Source organism: Enhydra lutris, unplaced genomic scaffold (assembly GCF_002288905.1).
Source record: "Enhydra lutris kenyoni isolate GAN:26980312 unplaced genomic scaffold, ASM228890v2 scaffoldscaffold5, whole genome shotgun sequence".
Lineage (NCBI taxonomy): Eukaryota > Metazoa > Chordata > Mammalia > Carnivora > Mustelidae > Enhydra > Enhydra lutris.
The window spans coordinates 3,778,059-3,793,072 of NW_019154089.1; the positions used below are offsets into that span (position 1 = coordinate 3,778,059).

At 39.9% G+C, this 15,014-nt stretch overlaps 1 protein-coding gene across 1 annotated transcript in view; it reads left to right on the forward strand.

Annotated features, from left to right (window-relative positions):
- LOC111141029 (SPARC/osteonectin, cwcv and kazal like domains proteoglycan 1) overlaps positions 1–3,785 on the forward strand; it is a 498,494-nt gene extending 494,709 nt beyond the window's left edge. The window contains exons 9-10 of the mRNA XM_022493359.1: positions 2,303–2,440; positions 3,089–3,785. Coding sequence (XP_022349067.1) covers positions 2,303–2,440; positions 3,089–3,279 — 329 coding nt within the window. The 3' untranslated portion in view covers positions 3,280–3,785. The remainder of the gene's footprint in view (positions 1–2,302; positions 2,441–3,088) is intronic.
- The last annotated feature ends 11,229 nt before the right edge of the window (positions 3,786–15,014 follow it).

Genomic DNA, 15,014 nt, shown 5'->3' on the forward strand with positions numbered 1-15,014 from the left:
ACTCTTAACACTCTTATTCAGCATAGTACTGCAAGTCCTAGCCAGTACAGTCAGGCAAGAAGAAGAAACAAACGGCATCCAAGTTGGAAAGGAAGAAGTAAGATTTTCTTTGTTTGTAGCTGCTGTGTTTTAACCAACGAAGTGAAAGATCTATACACTGAAAACTATCTGACACTGGTGAAATAAATCAAAGAAAACACAAACTAAAAGGAATCCCATGTTCATGGATTAGAAGAATTAATACTGTTAAAATATCCATATGACCCAAAGCTGTCTACAAATTCATTGCTATACCTACGAAAAGTCCAGTGGAATTTTTTGCAGAAGTAGAAATAACAATCCTAAAATCCATACAGAACCACAAAAGACCTCAAATAGCGAAAGCAGTCCTGAGAAAGGAGAACAAAGTAGGAGACATCACATTTCCTGATTTCAAGCAAATTATCAAGATATAGTTACCAAAATGCCATGGTGGCATCAAAACAGAAAGATCAAGGAAACAGAATCAAGAGCCCCAAAGTAAATTCATGTATATAAGGTCAACTTAGACTTAGTAAAGGAGCCAAGAATACTCGCTGGAGAAAAGACAATCTCTTCAATAAATGGTGCTAGGAAAATTGAATGTATATAAAAGATTGAAACTAGATCTCAATTTTTATGAGTGGTAGAAGATAAACTCCAAATGGATTAAAGACTTAAATGTAAGAATGGAAACCATAAAACTCTGAAAAGTAAACATAGGGGAAAAGCTCTTGGACATGGGCCTCAGCAATGATTTTTTGGATGGGTCACCAAAAGCACAAACAATAAAAAATTACAGAAGCTTCTGCACAGCAGAATTATCACTAAAATTAAAACCTACAGAATGAGAAAAGGATATTTGCAAACCATGTATCTGACAAGGGCTTAAAGAACTCACACAATTCAATAGCAAAGAAAAATCTGATTTAAAGATGGGGAGAATATCTGAATAGACATTATTTTTTTAAAGATTCATTTATTTACTTGAGAGAAAGAGAGTAGGAGGAGGGGCAGAGGGAGAGAACCTTTAAGCAGACTCTCTACTTAGCACAGAGCCTGATTTGGACTTGATTTCACCACCCATGAGATCATGACCTGAGCGGAAACCAAGAATAGGACACTTAACCAACTGAGCCACCCAAGTACCCCAGAATGGACAACATGCAGATGGCCAACAGTTACAACAAAAGATGCTCTTCATCATTAATCACTAGGGAAATGCAAACCAAAACCACAATGAGATAACCACCTCACACCTGTCACAGTGGCTATCATCAAAGCAACAACAGACAACAAATATTGGTGAGGTCACAGAGAAAAGGGAAGCCTAGTGTGCTGTTGATGCAAATGCAAACTGCTACAGCCACTATGGAAAGGAGTATGGAGGGTCATCAAAACATTTAAAATAGAACTACCCTGTAACCGAGCAATTCCACTTCTCAGAATATATCCCAAGGAAATATCATATCAAAGAGATATCTGCACTCCCGTGTTCATGGCAGCATTATTTATAATAGCCAAGAAATGGCAACAACTTAGGGGTCTACCGACAGATCACTGAATAACTAGTGTACGTGTACACAATAGAATATTATACACCATAAAAAGAAGGAAGTCCTGCCAATTGTGACAACATGGAATGAGCTGGAGGACAAGATGCTAAGTGAAGTAAGTCAGACGAATAGCGTACAATCTCACCTATATGTGGAACCTAAAACAACTCCTAGGAAAGGACGTCAGACTGGTGGTTACCGTAGGTAGGGAGAATTGGAGGAAGGTGGTCAAAAGGTACACACTTCCAGTTACAAGTTAGGACTAGGAATTTAATGTACGGCGTGAGGACTATAGTCACCACTGCTGTGGTACATATTAAAGTTGTCAGTAGCAAATCCTAAGAGTTCTCATCATATAGAAAAGATGGATGTTAATTAACTTGACTGCAGTAATCACCTCACAGAGTACATAAGTCAAGTTTTGCTGTACACTGGACATTCCGCAGTGCTCCATCTCAATCCTGTCTCCATAAGACTGGGAAACTCTTAAGAAATTACCAGCATTTTAAAGGGAAAAATAAAAACTCAACCACGAAGGGATCCTTTCTCACCTTGAGCCCATCCAGGACCCTGTAAATCTTGACAAAGCAATAACCAGCTGCTCCATTCCCCCTGCTAGCTCTGCTGGATATCCCGTCTGATGTGTTAAGCCCTCTTTTCTCTCTTGGGGGCCATTAACCCTGAGTTTCTGAGCACGTGTATTCAGTTTGGACTTTGTCTTCCCTCAGGAGTGTTCATCCCTCGGTGTAACGAGGAGGGCTATTACAAAGCCACACAGTGCCACGGCAGCACAGGCCAGTGCTGGTGTGTGGATAAATATGGCAACGAGCTGGCTGGCTCCAGGAAACAGGGCGCCGTGAGCTGTGGTGAGTAGGGCCTTCTGCGTCAGCCCCACAGTGACCTCTGTTGACTGGCAGGTCTTGACTGTATGAAGATCTGGGTAGAGAAATCTCGAGACCTGTCTGTGGTCTAGAGTGAACAGTTGTGTCTTATTTTAAGATTTTATTTATTTAATTGAAAGAGAGAGATGCAGTGGGAGTGGGAAAGGGAGAAGCAGGCTCCTTGCTGATTAGGGAGCCTGATGTGGGATTTGATCCCAGGACCCCAGGATCATGACCTGAGCTGAAGGCAGAGGCTTAATGACTGAGCCACCCAGGCACCCCTACAGTGAACAAGTTTACAGTGCAGACACAAGAACCCTGAAATCACATGAGATTAGGCATAGCTAGCTTTCTGAGGGGTAGGGACTCACCGTGACCAGGGAACTGGATCACATTTTTTGACAGTGCGCAACTTCACTAAACCCCCAGGGTTCTCCCCAAGAAGGCAGAAGCATCTCCGGACCTCTGGGGCTCACAAAGCTTGTGGCCCATGCCATGTCAACTAACCCCATCCACGCAGAGATGATCCAATATTCAGAGAGTAAACTGCGTGGTTTCTCCCTATGCTTACGTTGCATGAAAAGGACCCACAGCAAGTAACCTCTCATCTCTCCTTTCGTCTTCTCATTTCAGAAGAGGAGCAGGAGACCTCAGGGGATTTTGGCAGTGGCGGCGCTGTGGTCCTGCTGGATGACCTGGAGGACGAGCGGGAGCTGGGACCAAAGGACAGATCCGGGAAGCTGAGGGTGCACACCCGGGCAGTGACAGAGGATGACGAGGATGAGGACGACGACAAAGAGGACGAGGTGGGCTACATCTGGTAGTCCCCACGAGGAAGAGGACACGAGGTTTGCACCGACCGGCAAGTCACTTCCTACTCTGGCATTTGTATCTAAGACCCCACAGCACCAAGGCCTCTTCTCCATTGTTGCTCTCTGTACCCGACCTGAGGTTTGGAAGACCGCTCCTTGTCCCCCGAACATTCTGGTCTTGCATACAGTTGTGTGGGAAGAAGGGTGTTGTGTCCTGTTTTTATTTAGACAGGGGAGCGGCTGGCTGAGCTGGAGCCTCCTTCCCTCCCGTGAGAGTTGTACAACGCGCATGTGAAGTTTGTGGGATTCTGACCGTGCAGGGAGCCCCCACCTTGTAAACGTCCAAGATGCTTTTCGATTACCCACACCAGTGGTCATTCCAGCATGGTTCCCAGCCTTACGGTGTCTAAGTGCTTTTCTTGTGTCCTGTAGATGTCGTGGAAAACACACCACACTGTACTTCCTTCTGCCCTATCCCCACCACCCCTCGTGGTAATAATTAAAAATTCGTTTTTCATATCACTCTATCTGGCTTCCTACAAACAACAGCCTTAATTCAGTCAAGAGTTCCTTCGGGGAATTGATTTTCCTTATGAACAAGGGTGTCTGGATGCTTCTCTGTACATGCCTAAGGATATTTGTATGTACAGAGTAGACTGTCTATGTGTACAAGACACACACACACACACACACCACTCAGAAAAAGCGCTTCAGTATCTTTTCGAAACTCATTTGAAACACAATTATAAATTTGTCAGCTTGTCCAGACCTGGATCACAATTTCTGGAATAAGAAATGTAGATCAGAAGTACTTTTTTTGCACTAAGAGTTAGCACTTGTAGCCTGCAGGCTGAGGAGGTTCCTTTCCCTATGCATTAGGAGAGTTACTGGAAGCCCTTTGATTTGGATAAGCCTCTGTCCGCCTAAATCACTTTCCTTGCAGAAGCCATGAGACTCCCACATGGGCAACTTCACAAGCCATCTTTTTCATTTCGGCTCAAAGCTTCCCTTCCCCTCCTCCCCAGGGCTGCAGCAATCCTGTCTGCCATGGGTTCCTACCTTCCCTACCGACGCAAGGGCTTTTCCCAAGGCACGGATACATGTCCCCTGCTCCCCGAGAAGACAATACCACAGTGTTCCTTATCAGAAGAAAATTCAGGATTCTTAACCTCATTTTTTGCTTTTGCCCCATTTCTACCCACAAATCATAGCAAGGGTACACAAGCTGTACAGATTTTATACCACTCATCATTATTAAAAAGAAAAAAATCCCAAAGGGAGGCCACAAAGAACTTCATCATAGCACCTGGAAACTAGGGTTGGATCTTTAAGAGCTACTCCTTCCCCCATCCCCACACCTGCACCAGTGTCAAGAGGCTGACGAAGCAAGCTGTCCACCAGCGTTTCTTTTCCCTAAGTCAGCTCACGATTACAGCCTGTCTCCAAATTTGGTAGGGTCAACCTCTCTATCGTTTCAAGGATTTCTGCCCCCATCAAGCTGGCTCAGATCGAAGTACCAAAGACTAGTCTTCAAAGTGGCCCCATTTAGTTCAGTACCTCAGACCCTTACGCCCCTGCCCCACCTGGTTTCCAAGTACCTGGTGACCCTCATCAACGCCTCCCCGCCAAGGCTCTGTGGCCCGCATTGGTTTATCTTCCTTTCCTCCTGAGCTCCAACCCATCCACAAGACAACCACGTAAACTCAGGCAAAAAATACACTCAGCCGAACCATGGTCATGGCGGTAGCTGACCACCCCCCCGCCCCCCACCTCAAATGGACCATTTCTTTGTACTTTACCAAGCTGCCTTCAAACCAGCATTTTCCAACCCTAGCATTGGCCACAGTGGCATCGTTCCTAGACTTAGTCTCAGAAGGGAAATGAACATACGTGATACAACCAACTTCTTCGGCCTGGGAGATACGGGTACCACCAGGACCCTCGCTAGAGCGAGAACAGAGGCGAGTTCTGTATTGGTATGGCAGCTCCATCACCTCTCTTTCAATTGTTTTCCCTCACTTGAACAAAACACTGAGGTGGTAATTCAGAAAACAGGTGCTTAATTGCAGCTAGATTCTAATAGAGTGTATACAAGAATCAAGACATATTAAAAAAATTCAGTTTAGACCATTAAAGAAAACCATCGTTACTGTCTCCTCTGAGCTTAGAAAAACGCACAAGAGAACAAATTAAAAGCGACAAATTGCTTTCACTTAGAAAAACTTCCAGGAACAGAGAACCACTGATTCTAATTTGCCTAATTATCTTATGACAAGTGTCAAATTAAGATGACACTTAAAGATTCTTAGCATTAACTTAACGATGGAGAAGAGTGGGCTCAGCAGTCAGTTCCCAGTAAGGTAACGAGATGCTTGTTTTCAAAGATATTCCAAGAAGATGTTTTGATTCATTAAAATAGTAAATAAAAAGCCCTCCTAAGACTGGGACCCCAAATCAATGGAGCAACATTAACACCACTTTGCATGCCTCACTTTGGCGTGACAGATTTTTAAAGGGCTTTGCTGCTTTTCACAAGTACTAAACATTCGATTTTCTAGTTACCTTATCCTTAGAGGTAGAATTTGTGATTTCCTCTTTTTGGGCAGGAGTCCTTTTGCTAGTGACTAAGTATACATAAAAATCTTGATTAAACAAAAATAATACCGTGATAATCCAGTCCCTTTTTTTGAGACAGGTATTGAACTGAATCCTCACTCACTCATTTCTGCGTGCACTCTACTAAATAGCTTTATTCTTATTCCACACATGGTTCTTTTATTTAATACTGTTGCCTCAGCATCGACCCAAATCCCAGAATTTTCTTCCACCATGGTTAGTTGTCTGCCATATTGATGTCTTTTTGATTCCACAGATATTCTAGGCATGGGAATACCTTACTACTCAACCTGAGATTTTGTTACCAGTTTTCCCTTCTTTATACCCATTTCCCCATGCCCAGTAGTAAATGACTAAGTGTCTGTCCAGGTCTGCCCCCTCTACTTTTCCCAGAATGCCATTCACACTTTTTTTTTTCCACCTTGACCACATTGTACAGTAACATCTAACATCTAAGAGCCCTTTCTACAGTGGGTGGTTTTGGTCTTTTTATACCTTTTTCTCAAAGTCACTGATGTTTGTCCCTGTTCAATGTGTAGCATTGTAATGAGAGCCCACCAAATCCTGAGTGTCATTTTGTTGTCCCTATTGTAGATGAAATAGTGATGTAGAAAAAAATCTAGTAAATTCTGAATGCTTTTCCACGTAGACTTCTCTGGAATGTGAACACGACTCTTTGGTTAATAGTAAATGCTTAACTGTAGTCCTGAGTAGGTGCATTTCTGTCTGTCTCAATAAATTTTGATTTGTCTGCAACATCTGAGTGTGTGTATTTTCTCAGCTTGCATGTCTTCTCACCGAGCCGTGGCCATGCTCAGTCTCTGGAGGACAAACAGCATGGGCAGACGGGGGCTGCTGTACATGGCAGAGGAGGTAGACCAGTTGGCAGTCCAGCCTGCCCTGGCCCCTCTCAGTGCACCCTGTGCCCACACAGTCTAGAACCACATCTCCTAATCCCTATGTTTGCAGCTTTTCCACTTTGTTACTTCATTTTTACCTATCAGATTTCAGTGTTGTCATCGTGCTGACAACCTTAAACTTTTCCAGTTCTGCCTATTCTTTTCCTCCCATTAGTTATTCTCCAATTCTCCCAAAGAAAGGAAAAAGAAAAGAAAAAAGAGAAAGAAAGAAATTCTTCTTTACAGGGGATTCTGACTTTTCTTCAGTTCATGGATTAACATACCAGAGGCTTGTCAAACATCAGAAAGCACCCAAATTGGAACAGGACTTATTTCCTTTCCAGCTTTATCCACATTTGGGCCAGTGTGCCTATGACTTAATTATACCCTGAGTAATTTTGCCAAAAGCTAAGGTAGACACTGTCTTATGAATAATTCTGTAGACTTTACAGACAATCTGTGGATTGACAATTCAGGGAAAGGTGCTTCACAGGTCCACAAAATAACTAATGTTAGCAGAACAATGACCAATACGAACCCTCCAGGGTAGTTTCAGGACCCATTAAGGGAAAGTTGGCATTTGTGGATACTCTCCAAATCCATCTCAAATCAGCACCATTGTGCAGGTCAGCTACCATACTTCTCCTCCAGCTGTGACTTCACGGATGCCACGGGGGTTCGTTTAAAGATCAAGCCCAAACGAAGGAATGCTGAGCCAGAGCTCCAGCTTTGGTAATACACGGTAAGCAAGAAGGTCATTGCCCCTTCTCTTACAAGGCTCACTCATTTGTATGATTTATGTGGACAAACTGATTCAAGGAAAGGGGAAGATTTTAAAGTGTATTCACTCTGCAAGCCTTTATAGATTTATAAGTGAATATGTGTTGGAGTGACGCATGCCGCTGTGGGCAGGCCCCACACTGACTTCTAGGAGTACTGGTGTAAGTAAAATGTGGTTGCTGCTCTGTCAAGTTACCTCCTTGATAACTTCTCTGCCCCACTTCTCTTTGACTTTACCTGATTTCTCTGGACAGTACTATGTATGCCACTGGTTTCAACCATCTTCCCTCCTCTGAGAAGCCCCCAGTCTACAGCTTGAGTGTGCATTTTGACTCCCACTCCATCCAGAAGCATCACCTGCCATTTACATAATTTTACCCGAATTTCCCAATGATATCTCAATTCCAAACCTTAAACAATGAAAATGATAAAATGAAACCTAGTATGAAACTGCCTAAGGCAGCATGAGTCAGCAGGGCTGTTCTAGAAAACACAAGCCATAAAGGCAAGGATTGATCATTTTCTCCCATCAAAATTAATAACATCATAAACAAACTAAAAAGATAAACAAGACACCCAAGAAGATCCTGGTGACATAAAACAGATGAAGGATTAGTACCTAATTTTTTTTTTAAGCTCCTAAATCCCTAAGAGAGAGAGAGCCCAACAGACTAATGGGAAAAGATAAAAATAAGCAACTCACAGCAGACGGACAAATGGCAAGGAAACCATTCCTAACCTCACTGATGATCACACAAACACAAATTAAAACAAGGATCTTTCATTTTTCACTCAAAAAAATGTTGAGTGTTGACGAGAATGTGGCATAAAGAACACCTGCACCCTGTATAGTCAGAACACCCGCAGGGAGGGCAGTTTGGCAACAGCCATTGATATAAGAATATAATCCGTAGGACCCTGTAATTCCACTTCTCGGTAAATACTACTAGACAGGGGAACAGTGCATGATTTACAAAGGACATGGGCATGTATATCCACTACAACATCACTGATAGAACAGGCAAACTGCGACAGAACTCAACATCCATCCATGAGGAACTCTATTCTGGAATATTACGCAACAGTCAAAAAAGAGTGGTGTAACTTCATATGCACAGAGTTAGCAAAACTTCTACAATATCAGTTGTGCGAAGATAAAAGTTTGGGGGTATGTAACATATGGAAGGAAATATCGAAAGTATGGAGAACAGTACAAGGCCTGAATGGACACCCACTAAGTTGGTAGCAGGGTTGACTTCTAAGAGCAGGACTGGGATTGTGTCTATAGCCAAGAGGGACATCAGCCTCATTGCCACGTTTCATAATTTTTTTAAAAAAAATAACACAACCAATACACTAGAAGGTTTTAGGTCATTTCGAAGCTTAGTAATTTAAAAATAACTCATCAGCTTCCTCTTTGCAATGTATCCCTCATGATTTCAGGAATGGCATCATTATCTCTGACCTTCTGCCCCAGCCTGTATTATGCCCCTAGATTCTGTCTGTTCATCCTTCTAAATATTTCATCTCTCTGTCACTGCCACTGTCATGATTCTGACCCCCATCATCTTTCTCAATCACACTAGGACGTTTTTAACTAGTGACTCTGCTTTATCCTTACCCAGTTCCCGCTGCTTCCGCAGGAGCTGATTCTCAAGGAAAATCTGATCATGCCACTGCCCTCCTTAATTTTTAAAGTTGCCCCTCACTTTCAAGACCTAATATAAACTACTGGACTTGGCAAAAAAGCTACTTTGTAATCGATTCTTTTTTATTTCTTTGTCCCCTTACAGTCCTCACTTTTCAAATTCTCATTTTTTTCCTAAGCCCTTCCACCCTTCTCAAGCTTCAGCCTGTTTTCTTGACGTTTCCTTTACCTGAGATGCCTAAGGGACTCAGCTCAATTATTCCTCCTCTGGGAACCCTTCTCAGTTGCTCCCAGCAGAACCAGGTATTCCTCTTCTCCTCTGGCACCCTATGTTCCTCCAATATAGTGCCTTGTATCATATCCAATTCTCTCACCGGGACAGCAATAGATGGAACCCTCTTCCGCTGTTGGTGGGAATGCAAGCTGGTGCAGCCATCATGGAGAACAGTATGGAGATTCCTCAAGCAGTTAAAAATAGAGCTACCCTATGCCCCAGCAACTAAACTACTAGGTATTTATCAAAAGCATATGAAAATGGTGATTTGAAGAGGCATCTGCACCCCAATGTTTAGAGCAGCAATGTCCACAATAGCCAGAATGTGTAAAGAGCCCAGGTGTCCATAGACAAATGAATGGACAAAGAAGATGTGATATATATAATGGAATATTAGTCATAAAAAGGAATGAAATCTTGCCATTTGCAAAACGTGGATGGAACTAGATGGCATTATGCTAAATGAAATAAGGCAGTCAAAGAAAGCCAAATAGCACATGATTTCACTCAAATGTGTAATTTAAGAAGTAAAATAAAAAGATGATCCTAGGAGAGGGAAGGAAAAATTGAAAAAGATAAAAACAGGGAGGGAAACCAGAAGAGACTCTCAAGTGCAGGGAACAAACTGAAGCTTACTGGAAGGGAGGTGGGCGGGGCGATGGGCATTAGGAGCATGCTTGATGTAACGAGCACTGGGTGTTACATGCAAATGATGAATCACTAAATTCTACCCCTGAAACTAATAGTTTTAAAAAAGCAAGAGATGGAGCAAAATGGCAGACGAAGAAGCTCCAAGGCTTCATTCCCCCACACAGAAAGATTTAAAAACACCCCAAACTAAGATAAAGTAGTAACGTCTCTGTAAAAAGTTAGAAATCTGCAGCATCCAAGTGAACATCCAATCAACAAAAAGCCACATTCAAGATGGTAGGACATTTCATGGCGTTTTTGCTTGCCCAAGACCACTATCTTCCCAGTGCAGCACTGTCTTAATTTAGAGCAGATGGCAGCCCAATTTCCAATTCCATAAAGCACAAAGGAAAGAAAACATTTTTTTTTTTTTTTTTGCAATATTCTAACCTGTCTGGAGACAGCCCAAAGACCTGGTCTCTGGCTTACCTAACTCAAATTCCAGACAGAGATAAAGGACAGGCATAGCTCATGAAAGATGCAGAGGGATTACAGACCCGCAGAAGCCTAGGACAAGAGATCATGGGTAAAGGCAGACAATAAACTATCTAAGACTCTGAAGAAAAGCTGAAAGGAGACTCCTTGGGAAATTAAGACAGTCAAAACCAGTTATGTACGTGAGAGAGGGGGCATCACACACAGGCCCAGTAAAGATGTAGTGAGGCAAGATGCATGAGAAAACCTCACATTTCCACCTTGAGCTGATCCCAAACCTCAGACATGCCCAGTTAATTAGCGAAGGACTACACTGGCACAGAGCTACTCTACAAAGACTGAGAGATATAGTTGTTTTTCTCAAATGCCCTAATGAAAAACAAAAACAAAAAATCACAGTGCACATAAGCCATCAAGACCCATTCAAAGGAAAAAAACAAAGTGGCAGATATTGTTCCAGGAGAAGCAAAGCCAATGGACTTAAAAGACAGAGGATTTAAAGCAACTTCATAAGTACGCTTGGATAGCTAAAAGAAAACATGAACAAAAGACTGTGAAAATCAGGCAAATGATAAATGAACAAGGAGAAGACATTAAAAAACCCAATTAGAAACAATGGAGCTGAAAAATACAGTAACTAAATATAAAAATGTCACTGGAAGAATTTTAATAGCAGATCTTGGCAGGCAAGAAAAAAAATCATTGAACTTGAAGATAAGACTTTTGAAATTATCAAGTTGATGAAAAGAAAGAAGAAAAATGAAGAAAAGCCAACAGAGCCTAAGGGATTTCTGAAACTCCATGAAGTTGACAATATACATGTTATGGTAATGGCAGAAGGAGAAGAGAGAAAAATGTAGAGAGATTATTTGAAGAAATAATGGCTGAAAATGTCTGAATTTGAGGAAAGCATGGATTTATATATCCAAGAAGCTCAATGAATGGGAAGTGTAATAAATTTAAAAAGAGAAACACAGCAAGATACATCATAATCATATTTTGAAAGTCAAAGCCAAAGAGAGTATCTTAAAGCAACAAGAGAAAAGGGACTCATCACATACAAGGGATCCTTTGTAAGATTATCAGCAAATTTTCCAGGAGGAACTTTGGGGGCTAGAAAGCAGTGTCATAAAATTATATATTAAAAGAAAGACAATAAAATCTTATCACCCAAGAATTCCATAACTGGTAAAAATGTCCTTTAAAGGGACGCCTGGGTGGCTCAGTTGGTTAAGCAGCTGCCTTCGGCTCAGGTCATGATCCCAGTGTCCTGGGATCGAGTCCCACATCGGGCTCCTTGCTCAGCAGGGAGCCTGCTTCTCCCTCTGCCTCTGCCTGCCATTCTGTCTGCCTGTGCTCGCTCTCTCTCCCTCTCTCTCTCTCTGACAAATAAATAAATAAAAAATCTTTAAAAAAAAAAAAAAAAAAGAAAAAACATTTAAAAAAAAAAAAAAAAAAAAAAAAATGTCCTTTAAAAATGGGGAAGAAATTAAGATACTCTCAGATGAAAACTAAGGGGGTTCATTACCACTAGACCTGTCCTACAAGAAATGTTGAAAGGAGTCCCTCAGGTTGACATGAAAGAATGCTAGACAGTACCCCAAAACAATATGAAGATACAGGATTCTCTGGCAAAGGTAAATACATGGGCAATTATTTTTTAAAAGTATTATTGTAATTCTGGTTTGTAACATTTTTTTATTTTCTAAAGGAGTTAAAAAACAAATGCATAAGAAGTCATTATAAAGCTATGATAATGGGTATATAAAGATATAATTTGTGACATTATTAACATAAAACATAGATTACTAGCAGAATGGATTAAGAAACAGTAATGACAAAACATGATCCAACTATTTGATAGCTACAAAAGACTGACTGGAGATATGGAAAAAAATAGTTTGAAATTGAAAAAATGGAAAAAGATAATCCATAAAAATGGTAACCAAAAGAGAACAATGTGGCTACACAGATATAAGAGAAAAAGAATATCATCAGAGAGTGATGAACGGGTTAATTCGCCAAAACATCCAACAATTATTGATCTATAGATACCAAAAATCACAGCACCAAAATAAATGAAAAATACTGGCATAGTTTAAAGGAGAAATAAATAACTCTATATTAAATGGAGACTTAAGTAGCTTACTTTGAATAATGAATAAAATCAGACAAAAGAGTATGGGTTAGAAAGTACTTGTACAACACCATCAGCCAATGGACCTAAAAGACACATACAGAATACACAATAGCAGCAAAATATACATTTTCCTTACACATAAACATACTCAGGATAGACCACATATGAAGATGAAAAATAAGTTTTATTGTTTTAAGATTTTAAATTGGATAAATTTTAAAAGATTGAAATCATACTAAGTATCTTTTCTGATCACATACACCGAAAACAGAAATCAGTAACAAAAAAACCAGAAAATTAAAAAATATGTGAAATTAAACAACACACTCCTAAACAATCAATAAATCAAATAAAAAATTACAAAGGAAATTAGAAAATATCTTGACACAAAAGACAATGAAAATGAAAACATACCAAAATTTACAGGATGCAATGACAGCAGGGGTAAGAGTTCAAATTATAGCTCCAAATGCTTATATTATTTACCCAAAGATCTTGAATCAACAACCTAACTTTACACCTTCAGAAACTAGAGGAAAAAGTAAACCCAGAGCTAGCATTTGATAGGAAATAAATTAGAGCACATAAGTAAAATAAAGAATAAAAAATACAGACTATCAACAAAAACAAAAGCTCTTCAAAAAGATTAACACAGCTAAGAAAATTTAGCTAAATTGGCTAGGAAAAAAGAGAAAAGACTCAAATTACTAAGATTAGAAATGGAAGTGGGGGAAATTACTACTGATTTTATAGAAATAAGAAGTATTATAAGAGAGTTGTGAACAATTGTATGCCAACAATTGAATAACTTAGCTGAAATGGACAAATTCCTAGAAACACAGAACCTCCCAAGACCAAATCATCAAGAAACACAAAATCTGAATAAACTTTTAACAAGTAAGGGTACTGAATCAGAAATTGAAAATCTCCCAACAGAGAAAAACTCTGGATCACACTGGTGCACTGGTGAATGTCACCAAACATTTAAGGAAAAGTTAGCATCAGTCCTCAAATTCTTTCCAAAACACTGAAGAGGAGGCAACACTTCTTAACTTTGTCTAAGAGGCAAGCATTACTGTGATACCAAAGCCAGACAAAGACACTAAAGAAAACTATAGACCAAAAATCCTCAAAAGAATATTAGCAAACCAAATTCAGAAACATATTAAAGATTTATAAGCCATGACCAAACTATTTATCCCTTAAATCCAAGATGTTTCACCATATAAAAATCAATCAACATAATGTATCACATTAACAGAATGAAGGAAAACAATCACATAATCATTTCAAATGATGCAGGAAAAATTTTTATGAAATTTAACACTTTTTTTAGATAAACAGTCTATAAACTAAGAACAGAAGGAAACTACCTCAACATAATCATATCCACAGATGAAAATCCCACAGCTAACATCAGACTCAATGATGAAAGACAAAGCTTTTAGCTTATGATCACAAGACATACAAGGATGTCCACTTTCACCACTCCTATTCAACACAGTATTGGAAGTACTAACCACAGCAATTAGGCAAGGAAAATTTACTAAAGACAACTAACTAGGAAAGAAAGAAGCAAATTTCTGTTTGCCGATGACATGATCTTAAACGCAGAAAACCTTAAAATAGCCACAGGAAGAATTTAGGATAAAATATTTGAAGGAAACTATAGAATACAAAATCAACCCACAAAAATCAGCTATGTTTTTGTACACTAACAATGAACAATTTGAAAAGGAAATTAATAATTTCCTCTACAATAGCATCAAAAAGAATAAAATACTTAGAGGAGTAAACTTATCCAAAGAACAAAAACTTGCACACTGAAAGCTACAAAACATTGCCAAAAGGCAATAAAGAAGACATAAGAAAAACATTTAGTGTTATCGGTTAGAAGGCTTAATAAAATTAAGATGCCACAATTACCAAAAGTGACCTAGAGATTTCAAAACAATCCATACCAACATCCCAAAGATGGTGGGGATGTATTTTCTTTTTCAGAAACAGATAAATCTATCCAAAAATTTACACAGACTCTCAGAAGACTCTGAATTGTCAAAACAATCGAAAAAGAAACAAGCTGAATTTACACTTCCCCATTTAAAAATGTATTACAATGTCATGGTAATCAAAATAACATGACATATATATATAGACAAATGGAATAGGATACAAAGCTCAGAAATAAACCCTTGCATAGATGATTAAATGATATTCTCTGAGGACACCAATAATATTCACTGGGTAAAGAAAAATACTGAATGA